A 12,944-nucleotide genomic window follows, 5' to 3' on the forward strand; every position below is an offset into this window, starting at 1 on the left:
CCGCCAAACTACAGGTCCCAGGATAGTTTGAGACCTGTAGTTTCTAACAAATATCAGTCTGGTGCTGCGGTGCTTCCTGGGGGATGTAGTTTCCTGTGTACTGAAACCTGGGCGGCTAGCTGGCCTGCTGCGCACCGTTTTGAAGGTCCTAGCCCACCTGGGCTGGCTTAAGCGCATGCCTGGCCGCTCCCACTCAGCACGCCCGGGCTCTGTCTTCGCTTCAGGCCACTCCTATTCTCCGGCTGACCCCTGGTGGTCACGTGGAGCTGTTCGCCACGCAAGTCTGGGTCCTTCGGCGATCGTCCGGGGTCCTTGCTGTCCCGAAGCCGCTCCTAAGCTGCCTGTTCGCGCGAGAGTTTGGCGGGGCGGGTTTGGGGTCGGTATCTGATTGGGGGTCTCACTGCTGCACAGCCAAGACCCGCTTAGATACCAGTTAGCGCCCGGGGAGCTGGGTCAGGCGGTCGCCGGGACACCCCGTGTGTGGCACGCAGCGAAGCGCTCTGGAGAATCCCGGACAGCCCTGCCCCGCGTAGCCAGGTGTAGTTTCGGGAGCCACTGGGGCCAAAGTGAGAGTCCAGCGGTCTTTCAGCGCCTGGGCCACGGCGGCGGCCCTGGGAGCAGAGGTGGGACTGACGCGGGCGGCAAGGCGCTGGGTGCTGAGGGTTGGGGATGGACGGGAGCGAAAGAAATGGCGGAGTTCTTAGAAAGGGGGCTGGTCCGTACTGGTAATCAGTTACGGGCTGGAGGTGGGGATGCAGGAATCTTCGGTGCAGAATCCAAATGGGCCTTGTTATTGAATGCTCTCCTCTCTGGCCTCCTGGCCTGACTGAGTGCTCCCTGCCTGCAGTTCCCCGGTGTCTCAGTCCTCGCGTAATCGCCAGCTTACCTCCTGTAGCTACCACAAGGCCCCATGAGCCCTAGGCATGCTGTGCTAAAGTATCAACTCTTAGGGCCTTACCTATCCACGTAGTGTCTGGGGCTGAGCCCCAAGTCCTGAGCTCGCGCTCCCACCCACCGCCCTGGGGGAATCGGAGCCTTCAAGCGGTGGGACAGAGAATCCCCTTTGTGTCCCGGCCATTTCTTGGAAAGTAGAGTCAGAGTCACAGTGAGGCCTTTGAAAGCCTTGGGGTGAGGAGTCGGGGGGAGGGGGGGCAGGGAAAAATGGAGTTGGCTTCCCATATTTATGTTTTATGACCTCTCAAACCCAGGTGGAGCGACCCCATTACAATAAAGATGAAAGGCTGGGGTTGGCTGGCCCTGCTTCTGGGGGCCCTGCTGGGAACTGCCTGGGCTCGGAGGAGCCAGGATCTCCACTGTGGAGGTAAAGCACAACGGGAAAAAGAAGTGAAGGAAGTAGAGCCTTGGGAGGGCATGAGATCCAAGGTCTGGGAGAAGGATGAATGGAAATCCTGGGTTGATCCCATTCTCCTCCCACCCTACCCGCTTCCCTATCCCCTGCTCCCATTCTCTCCTCTTCTGCCAGCGTGCAGGGCTCTGGTGGATGAACTAGAATGGGAAATTGCCAAGGTGGACCCCAAGAAAACCATTCAGATGGGATCTTTCCGGATCAATCCAGATGGCAGCCAGTCAGTGGTGGAGGTAACTGTTACTATTCCCCCAAATAAAGTAGCTCACTCTGGCTTTGGATGAGAATTCAACTGCTTAAGGGCCTTGGTTTAATAGAAATGAAGAAAACAGACCCAGAGAGATAAAGATTTGGCTCTGTCTCATTTAGAAGTTGCAGCGTTCTACCCTATGCACTTGCTTCCTGGCTCTAAACTTTAATACTTTGTTTCTGCTGTAGAATTTGTTAGCAAACAGGGAGTCCTGATCACTCCCCTTCTCTACATCCACATGACTCGTTTTTAATGTAGCACTGTGGTATACATACAAACATCTGTTCAAAAAAGAATAAAAGTATAGAGATCTGAGTCAGAGCTAAAAATAAAAAATGAAAAAAAGAATAAAACATCTTATCCTCATAATTAGGAAATTTATTTTAGTCAAAAACAACACACGTACACAAAGCTGTATCTAATAATCAATATATAAGGCAATGTTACGATTACGGTGCTAGCATGGGCATCATGCCAAAACCCCATCTCTGCAAAAAAATGCAAAAGTTGTGGGGCATAGTGGCATGTGCCTGTAGTGACAGCTACTTGGAAGGCTGAGGTGGGAGGATCACTTGATCTCAGGAAGCCAAGGTTGCAGTAAGCCATGACGCTGTCTGAAAAAAAACAAAACCAAGCCGGGCAGGGTGGCTCATGCCTGTAATCCCAGCACTTTGGGAGGCTGAAGCGGGCGGATCACCTGAGGTCAGGTGTTTGAGACCAGCCTGACCAACATGGAGAAACCCAGTCTCTACTAAAAATACAAAAAAAAAATTAGATGGGCATGGTGGCGCATGCTTGTAATCCCAGCTACTCATCAGGCTGAGGCAGGAGAATTGCATGAACCCAGGAGGCAGAGGTTGCAGTGATCCGAGATCGCACCATTGCACTCCAGCCTGGGCAACAAAAGTGAGGCTCTGTCTCAAAAACAAAAACAAACAAAAAAACTAGCACTTTTGGAGGCCGAGGTGGGCGGATCACCTGTGGTCAGAAGTTCAAGACCAGCCTGGCTGACATAGTGAAACTTCATCTCTACTAAAAATATAAAAAATTAGTGAGGCACAGTCGCATACTCCTGTAGTCCCAGCTACTTGGGAGGCTGAGGCAGGAGAATTGCTTGAACCCAGGAGGCAGAGGTTGCAGTGCACCACTACACTCCAGTCTGGTTGATAAGAGCAAAACTGTCTCAAAAAAAAAGAAAAGGTTATAGTGCTTTAATAGTTGTTGTCCACAGAGCCTACTTCTGCACATGTATCTCAGAACTTAAAGTATAATAATAAAAATTATTATCTTAATGTATAGGAATTAAAAGTATAAGTTGATCAGCATTAATCAAAGAATTCTGTTTATAACTTGGATCTAATGATAACTGTCTTGTTTCTTAGAGCTATACAATGAGGTAAAATAAAATCATATATTTGAAACTACTACCAAGTATGGTGGCTCATGCCTGTAATCCCAGCACTTTGAGAGGCTGAGGCAGGGAGATCACTTGAGCCCAGGAGTTCGAGCCTGGGCAACATGGCAAGACCTTGTCTCTACACAAAAAATACAAAAAAAATTAGCCAGGTGTGGTGTGCAGCTGTGGTCCCATCAGCTCTGGAGGCTGAGGTGGGAGGATCACCTGAGCCCAGGAAATCCAAGCTGTGGTGAACCTCAATCATCACACCACTGCATTCCAGCCTGGGCAGCAGAGTGAGGTCTGTTTCAAAAAAAGAAAGTATTTTGAAACTATATAAGCCGGGCGCGGTGGCTCACACCTGTAATCCCAGCACTTTGGGAGGCCGAGGTGGGTGGATCATGGGGTCAAGAGATTGAGACCATCCTGGTCAACATGGTGAAACTCCGTCTCTACCAAAAATACAAAAAATTCGCTGGGCATGGTGGCGCGTGCTTGTAATCCCAGCTACTCAGGAGGCTGAGGCAGGAGAATTGCCTGAACCCAAGAGGCGGAGGTTGTGGCGAGCCGAGATCGCGCCATTGCACTCCAGTCTGGGTAACGAGCGAAACTCCATCTCAAAAGAAACTATACAATTATACCATACTAATTAAAAACCGAACTAGGCTGGGCAAGGTGGCTCACGCCTGTAATCCCAGTACTTTGGGAGGCTGAGGTGGGCAGATCACCTGAGGTCAGGAGTTCGAGACCAGCCTGCCCAACATGGTGAAACCCCATCTCTACTAAAAATACAAAAATTAGATGGGTGTGGTGGCATATGCCTGTAATCCCTGCTACTCGGGAGGCTGATCAGGAGAATGGCTTCAACCTGAGGAGTGGAGGCTGTGGTGAGCAGAAATCACGCCATTGCACTCCAGCCTGAGCAACAAGGTTGAAACTCCATCTAAACACACACACACACACTAATTAAAAATTAAAATCAGTTAGGGAAAGCGTTTTTTTTTTGAGTCTGAGTCTCACCCTGTCACCCAGGCTGGAGTGCATTGGCGCCATCTCAGCTCACTGCAACCTCTGCCTCTGGGGTTCAAGTGATTCTCCTGCTTCAGCCTCCCCAGTAGCTGGGCTTACAGGCACATTTCACCATGCCCTGCTTTGTGTGTGTGTGTGTGTGTGTGTGTGTGTGTATTTTTAATAGAGATAAGGTTTCACCATGTTGGCCAGGCTGGTCTCGAATTCCTGACCTCCGAATCTGCCTGCCTCAGCCTCCCAAAGTGCTGGGATTACAGGTGTGAGCTACCGCGCCTGGCCAGGGAAAGCTTTTTAGAATAGGTTGTTGTAGCCATATTTGGAAGGAAAAATAAGAATATAAATTACTAATGTACAGAGGTAGAAGAGAGTGACCCAAGGCTGAGGACATTTCTAGGTGCCTTATGCCCGCTCAGAGGCCCACCTCACAGAGCTGCTGGAGGAGATATGTGACCGGATGAAGGAGTATGGGGAACAGATTGATCCTTCCACCCATCGCAAGAACTATGTACGTGTAGTGAGCCGGAATGGAGAATCCAGTGAACTGGACCTACAAGGCATCCGAATTGACTCAGATATCAGTGGCACCCTCAAGTTTGCGGTGAGCTATGGGAATAGGCAGCTGGTTCTTGGAATTAGGGGGTTGTTGGAGAACCAAGTAGAAAGGCCAGTATCCTTGTCCTCCTCTTTGGAGGTGAAGGGAAGAGGCTTCTTATTGCCCTGTGTCACCCCTTTCTTCCTTGGATTGGCAGTGTGAGAGCATTGTGGAGGAATACGAGGATGAACTCATTGAATTCTTTTCCCGAGAGGCTGACAATGTTAAAGACAAACTTTGCAGTAAGCGAACAGGTAAGCTGCCCCCACTTTATCTCCTGTTCTAGTATCTGTGGAACCAGACATTCCCTAACTCACCCACACACACCCCCATCTTGGCAACCCATGGTATTAGCTCAAGAGCTGCCTTCCATTTCCCTTGGCTTAGGGACTTGGGCTGTTCCTCCCCATTTTCTGTCAGCTTTCAGAATTTATGGCCCCTTGACCCTGAGATACAGGTGAGAGGGCAGTGGGGATGTTTATCATTTATAAGCATATTTTCTGAAGAATGGTAGTTGATGTGTGTTTGTGTCAGTTTGGTCTGGGAAATTTTCTTGATACTGGCATATATCAGTATGAGAGTGGCATTTTCCTTTAAATTTTTCATACTGAGTGGCTTTTTCCTTTAAATTGTTATGTGCTATTTGCAGATCTTTGTGACCATGCCCTGCACATATCGCATGATGAGCTATGAATCACACTGGAGCAGCCCACATTGGCTTGATGGATCACCCCCAGGAGGGGAACATGGTGGCAATGCCTTTTATATATTATGTTTTTACTGAAACGAACTGAAAAAATATGAAACCAAAAGAACAAACTGTGTTGTCTTTTCATGCCTGGAATTGGCCCTTACATTAAGCTTGAAGATAGATGGTTATAGGCAGGAAAGAAAATGGAGGAAAAAGAAGAGTTTTGAGATTGATACAGGATAAAGGTAGGAGGGTCCTGAACCTTTAATTCTTCTGCCTTCTGATACTCCACTCCACTCATAAACTAGATAAGCTTTCAGTCACTGCCCACTCAGTACCATGTCTAATTGTGAAGAGAGGAATCTCCATGAGGAAGCAGGGGAACATAAGTGTATGGTAGTGTAGAATTCTAGAAATTCCTTGTGTTCATGCTGTTGAAACATAAAATAAGACAGGGCTTGGTCTTGAAGGAAATAATGGACATGCATTATTCTTCCTTCCTTGCCCATCCAGATGGAGGGACCAGCAAGAACAGAGACAGGAAGGGGAAAATGGATGTGACCAACTCAGCTGAAAAGTAAGGGCTTTATCGGATAGGGACAGATGAGGTAAGGAATGTTGTTTAATGAGAGACCTTGCTTGCTAGCTTAAGCTTTTAAATTTGATGCCAGTAGCAACAATAAAGTGTATCTTTCTTACCTCTATCACTAGCCATTGTCAATCTGGACTCTAAGTCTGTCCACACTTTGTGTGTAGAGATTCTAGACTGGGGCATAGGGATGAAAACCTGAAGGATACCTTCTTTTGGAAAATTCTTAAACACCCTGATCCTGAGGTATGGTTGTCTCAGGGTTTCAAATGAAATATCTCTGGTCCCAGGAACACCTCAAGGAGAGAAGACCTGAATAAACATTTTAAAGGTTTTAAAAATTACAGTATTTTAGAATCTAAAAGAACCTTAGAGGTCATCTGGTTCACCTCTGCCCATTTTATAGATAAAGAAGCTGAGGCCCAGAGAAGCCATAGAACTTTATGAAGTTCTGTATTTAATGAAAACTTGGTCTATAAGCTAACTTTCCCAAGTGCCAATCTGATCTGATAAAGCTATAGAGTAGCTTCTATTTTAAGTCTTTTTTCTTTAATTATACCTTGCACTAAGCTTGGCACATAGAATGTAATATTCCATAAAGCGTTCTTATACCAAAAATCCTACAAAGTCTGACACATTAGAGCTCAGAGCAAACACTCTGATATTTGTTGTCAACTAGTATCAGCCTGGTATTAATTCCATCTTCTATCAGCTATAAGAAATGCTGTATTCTCTCTTAGTTTTTCAAACCAACTATTATAAACCTTATTTTTTTCTTCTATGATGCACATGAGTAATAATTACATTTTTTCATACCCCTGAAAGTATACCCAAGGTTCTGTCCATTGCCTGCTTGGTGCCTAAAAATGCCTTTCTCTTCCATCCAAAAGCTTATCAGAAATATAAATGAGGTACTCCTCAAGCCAGGTGTGGTGGCTCACCCCCATAATCCCAGCACTTTTGGCAGGCAAAGGTGGGATGATCACTTGAATCCAGAAGTTTGAGACCAGCCTAGGACTATAGTGAGACCCCCATCTCTACAAAAAAATACAAAAATTAGCTGGCATGTAACGGTGCACACCTGTGGTCCCCGTGACTCTGGAGGCTGAGATGGCAAGATCTCTTGAATCCAGGAGGCTGAGGCTGCACTGAGCTATGACTGAACTGCTGCACTCTAGCCTAGGCAACAGAGTGAGACCCTGTCTCAAATAAAATAGAGTACTCTTCTGGAAACTTAAAGCTGTTGTAATTTACAAAACAAATTCTTCATGGTTTTAAATAAATCAATTCGGCCAGGCATGATGGCTCACACCTGTAATCCCAGCACTTCGGGAGGCAGAGGCGGGCAGATCACGAGGTCAGGAGACAGAGACCATCCTGGCTAACACGGTGAAACCCCATCTCTACTAAAAATACAAAAAATTAGCTGGGCATGGTGGCACGCACCTGTAAGCCCAGCTACTCTGGAGGCTAAGGCAGGAGAATTGTTTCAACCTGGGAGGCAGAGGTTGCGATTAGCTGAGATCGAGCCACTGCACTCCAGCCTGGGCAACAGAGCAAGACCCCATCTCAAAAAAATAAAAAAATAAAATAAATTTAATGTTAATCAGTAACAAGTTACTTGTAATATATCTTACTGGCTTGTCAAGGTATAGCTGTTAAGAACTCTCCAGCTGGAGAGACTTTGTCATTGGTACATAAGGGTATGTCCTATATAGGAAAAGGTGAATGTTACCCTCTAGGCTTGATTAAGGATATACTTTGTGGGGTTTTTTTGTTTTTGTTTTTTGTTTTCCTGAGGCAGAGTCTTGTTCTCTCGCCCAGGCTGAAGTGGAGTGGCACGATCTTGGCTCACTCAACCTCTGACTCCCAGTTGAGGCAATTCTCCCACCTCAGCCTCCCAAGTAGCTGAGATTACAGCCATGAGCCACCATGCCTGGCTAATTTTTGAGTTTTTTTTCAGAGACAGTGTTTCACCATGTTGGCCAGGCTGGTCTCAAATTCCTGGCCTCAAGTGATCCTGGTCTCAAATTCCTGCCTCAGCCTCCCAAAGTGCTGGGATGACAGGTATGAGCCACCATGCCCAACAGGAAGATGCACTTGGCAAACCTCTTATTATAATTAGTATTATTATCTTATAGAGACGGGGTCTTGCTCTGTTGCCCAGGCTGGCATGAAATGGCATGATCATAACTCATTGCAGCCTCAAACTCCTGGCCTCAAACAGTCCTCCTGCCCTGGCCTCCTGAGTTTCTGAGATTACAGGCAAGCATCACCATGCACAACTTTGCACATGTTTTCTTTCATACCACAAGGAATCCATTAATTTATCTGAACCCTCTGGAGGTTTATTGTAATAAATTGTTATAGCCCAGTATTTGGTAGAGCATATACTCTTAACCTGGTAAATCTTATTAAACTTGAAGCTTCAGATGCCTACTAAATTAGTTTATCAGTAAAATGTTAGAACTTAAATATTTCCGAAGAGTGTTAAATGAGGTACAAATATAACAGAAAAGTTTATTATGAAAAAATCTAGTCTTTAGAAATAAGTTTTAGGGGTCAGGCTCACGCCTGTAATCCCAGCACTTTGGGAGGCTGAGGTGGGCAGATCACAAGGTCAGGAGATCGAGACCAGCCTGGCCAGTATGGTGAAACTCCATCACTACTACAAAAAGCCAGCGACATGGTACATGCCTGTAGTCCCAGCTACTCAGGAGGCTGAAGCAGGAGAATCGTTTGAACTGGGAGGCAGAGGTTGCAGTGAGCAGAGATCGTGCCACTGCACTCCAGCCTGGTGACAGAGCAAGACACCCTCTCAAAAAAAAAAAAAATAATAAGTTTTAGGGCTGGGCGAGGTGGCTGATGCATGTAATCCTCACCCTTGGGATGATCCCACCGAGGTGGGAAGATCAGTTGAGGCCAGGAGTTCAAGGCCAGCCTGGCCAACATGGCAAAAACCCATCTCTACCAAAAATACAAAAATTAGCCGACTGTGGTGGCATGCACCTGTAATCCTAGCTACTAGGGAGGCGGAGATTACAGTGAGCATTGCACCACTGCACTCCAGCCTGGGCAATAAAATGAGACTTTAAAAAAAAAAAGTTTAGGCCAGACGCAGTGGCTCACACCTATAATCCCAACACTTCGGGAGGCTGAGGCAGAAGGATCATTTGAGCCCAGGAGTTCAAGACCACCCTGAACAACATAGCAGGACCCTATCTATGAGAAAAAATTAGGTGGGTATCAGGCACCTGTCCGAGCTACTCAGTAGGCTAAGATGGGAGGACTGGTTGAGCTAGGGAGATCAAGATTGCAGTGAGTCATGATCTCACTACTACATTCCAGCTTGGGCAACAGAGCAAGACCCTGTCTCAGGAAAAAAAAAAAAAAAGGCCGGGTGCGGTGGCTCACACCTGTAATCCTAGCACTCTGGGAGGCCAAGGTGGGCAGATCACAAGATGAAGAGATGGAGACGATCCTGGCTGACACAGTGAAAAAATTAGCCAGGCGTGGTGGCACTCCCCTGTAGTCCCAGCTACTCGGGAGGCTGAGGCAGGAGAATTGCTTGAACTCGGTTGCAGTGAGCAGAGATTATGCCACTGGATGACAGAGCAAGACTCCATCTCAAAAAAAAATGCAGTGGCATGATCTTGGCTCACTGCAACCTCCATCTTCCAGGTTCAGTGATCCTCCTGCCTCATCCTCCCAAGTAGCTGGGACTACAGGAGCCCACCACCACATCTGGCTAATTTTTATATTTTTAGTAAAGGCAGGGTTTCACCATGTTGGCCAGACTGGTCTCAAACTTCTGACTTGAAATGATCCACCTACCTAGGCATCCCAAAGTGCTGGGATTACAGGCATGAGCCACTGTGCCTGGCCAAAAAAGAAAGTTTTATAGGATTTTTTAACTCTAAAAAGTATTCATAGGTACAATATTCCTTTAAATATAGAATAGTGGCCAGGTGCGGTGGGTAAAGCTTGTAATCCCAGCAGTTTGGGAAGCCAAGGCAGTGGATCACTTGAGCTCAGGAGTTCCAGACCAGCCTGGGCAACATGGTGAAACCCCATCTCTACAAAAAAATATAAAAATTAACCAGGTAGGGCATGCCTGTAGTCCCACCCACTCAGGAGGCTGAGATGGGAGGGCAGCCCAGGAGGCTGCTGTGAGCTGAGATCATGCCACTGTACTCTAGCCTTGGTGACAGAGCCAGACCCTGTCATAAATAAATAGGAATGAATAGCATGGGGAAGAGAAATAATGTGTGTTGAATGCTCATATAACAAGCACATATACATTCTCATTTAATTTTTTTTTTTTGACAAGGGGTTTTGCTCTGTTGTCCAGGCTGGAGTACAGTGGTGAGATTATGGCTCACTGCAACCTCCACCTCCCAGGCCCACACAGTGCTCACACCTCAGCCTCCTGAGTAGCTGGGACTACAGGCACAAGTCACCACACTCAACTAACTTAAAAAATTTTGGCCAGGTGCTGTGGTTCACGCTTGTAATCCCAGGAGGCCAACGTGGGTGGATCACGAGGTCAGGATATCGAGGCCATGGTGAAACCCTGTCTCTACTGAAAAAAAAAAATGCAAAAATTAGCTAGGCATGGTGGCGTGCACCTGTGGTCCCAGCTCCTCGGGAGGCTGAGGCAGGAGAATTGCTTGAAGCCAGGAGGCAGAGGTTGCAGTGAGCTGAGATCACGCCACTGCACTCCAGCCTGGAGCCTGGCAACAGATCAAGACCGTCTCAAAAAACAAAAAAGGTTTTTTTCATACAGATGGGGTCTTGGTGTTTTGCCCAGGCCAGTCTCAAACTCCTGGGCTTCAGTGATCCTGTTGGCTTCCAAAAGTGCTGGGATTAAAAATGTGAGCCACCACTCCTGGCCTCATTTAATCTTTACAACTCTAAGAAATAGATGTTATTCCTATTTTATAGATGAAGAAACTAAGTTCAGAGAGGTTAAGTGTCTTGCTAGACATCGAGGACCCAGTGATCCTCTAATCCCTAGTCTAGTGGTCTTTCTGCTATACCTCATTCTATGTAGTGGAGTCCATGTGGCTGTATAAAGTAATACTTTTTAAATTGGCTTGAAAAACTGCCTCCATGTTTGATTCTAGTAATCTCTAGTAGACAAGCATATCCTCTATTCAGCCATTTTTCTTGACTAATTATTCCTTATAAGACACCCCTTTTACCTTTCTGGTCATTTTTTTTTTGGTCTGTTTTATTTTTGTTGTTGTGTGAGACATAGTCCCACTTTGTTGCCCAGGCTGGAGTGCAGTGGCACAATCTTGGCTCACTGCAACCTCTGCCTCCTGGGTTCAAGCACTTCTGCCTTAGCCTCCTGAGTAGCTGGGACTACAAGTGTGTGCCACCACACCCAGCTAATTTTTGTATTTTTAGTAGAGATGGGGGTTCGCCATATTGGCCAGGCTGGTCTCAGACTCCTGACCTCAAGTGATCCACCTGCCTCGGCCTCCCAAAGTGCTGGGATTACAGGCGTAAGCCACTGCACCTGGCCTGGCCTGTAGTTTTTGAGACAGAATCTTGCTCAGTCGCTCAGGCTGGAATGGAGTACATGGAGTGCAGTGGTATGATCATGGCTCACCTTAGCCTCAGCCTCCTGAGCTCCACTTATCCTCCAACTTCAGCCGCCCCAGTGGCTGTGACTGTAGGTGCACACCATCTGGACTGGCTAAGTTTTGCATTTTTTGTAGAGGTAGAATTTTGTCATGTTGCCCAGGGCGGTCTTGAATTCCTGGTCTCAGATGATCCTCCTGCCTTGTCCTTCCAAAGTGCTGAGACTACCACACCTCGGATTATAGGCATGAGCCACCATGCCCAGTCCCCTTTCTGGTCATTTTTTTTTTAAAAATGGGGTTTCACCATATTGGTCAGGCTGGTCTCAATCTCCTGATCTCAGGTGATCCGCCCACCTCAGCCTCCCAAAGTGCTGGGATTATAGGCGTGAGCCACCGCGCCCAGCCTTTCTGGTCATTTTAGATGCTGAATGTTTGTCTCTTCTACCTTTATGTATTTTGGGAGTCACTATTTATTATCTAGTTCCCGTGTGGATGTGAAAGTCTTTACAGATGAGTAAGACTATAGTTCCTTATCTTTTGTTTTTATTTCTTCTTTAGAGACAAGGTCTCACTACGTTGTCCAATCTGGAGTACAGTGGCTGTTCACAGGTGTGATAATTAGGCACTATAGCCTCAAACTCCTGGGCTCAAGCAATCCTGCCTCAGCCTCCCTAGTAACTGAAACTACAAGCACGTTCCACCTTGTTTGGCTTAAATGTCTTTAAATACAGCAACACAGTAAGCTGATATCTCCAGGATACAATTGACAGTGAGTCAAAAATCTCCTTATTGAGTTGCAGCTGATAATTCTCACAATTGCCAGATGTGGTGGCTCATGCCTATAATCCAGCACTTTGGGGGACCAAGGGAGGAGGATCACTTGAGCCGAGCAACCTGTCTCTACCAAAAAAATAAGAAAAATTAGCCAGGTGTGGTGGTGAGTGCCAGTAGTCTCAGCTACTTGGGAGACTTAGGTGAGAAGATCACTTGAGGCAAGGAAGTCAGGCTGCAGTAAACCACAGTCATGCCACTGCATTTCAGCTTGGGTTACAGAGCAAGACCCTTTCTCAAAAAAAAAAAAAAAAAAAAAAATCACAATCATCATGTAAGATACACAGCTTAGGGCCATGTGTGATGGCTTACACCTGTAATCCAAGCACTTTGGGAGGCTGAGGCAGGTCGATCAAGGTCAGGAGTTCGAGACCAGCCTGGTCAACATGGTAAAAGCTCATCTCTATTAAAAATACAAAAATTAGTTGAGCATGGTGGCACTCGCCTATAATCCCAGCTACTTGGGAGGCTGAGGCAGGAGAATTGCTTGAACCTGGGAGGGGGAAGTTGCAGTGAACAGAGATCACATCGCTCCACTCTAGCCTGGGCCACAGAGTGAGACTCCATCTCATAAAAGAAGTACAGCTTACTAATGCCGACCATGGCCTG

General features: G+C 46.8%; 1 protein-coding gene across 1 annotated transcript; it reads left to right on the forward strand.

Annotated features, from left to right (window-relative positions):
• The first annotated feature begins 512 nt into the window (after positions 1-512).
• CNPY2 (canopy FGF signaling regulator 2) lies at positions 513-6,028 on the forward strand. Its single transcript, XM_009003989.5, has 6 exons — positions 513-623; positions 1,209-1,321; positions 1,484-1,599; positions 4,436-4,639; positions 4,791-4,887; positions 5,283-6,028. Exons 2-6 carry the CDS (start codon positions 1,234-1,236, stop codon positions 5,324-5,326), a joined length of 549 nt encoding a protein of 182 aa, XP_009002237.1. The 5' UTR covers positions 513-623; positions 1,209-1,233; the 3' UTR covers positions 5,327-6,028.
• Positions 6,029-12,944: the final 6,916 nt, after the last annotated feature.

The sequence above is a fragment of the Callithrix jacchus genome, chromosome 9 (assembly GCF_049354715.1).
Source record: "Callithrix jacchus isolate 240 chromosome 9, calJac240_pri, whole genome shotgun sequence".
Classification (NCBI taxonomy): domain Eukaryota; kingdom Metazoa; phylum Chordata; class Mammalia; order Primates; family Cebidae; genus Callithrix; species Callithrix jacchus.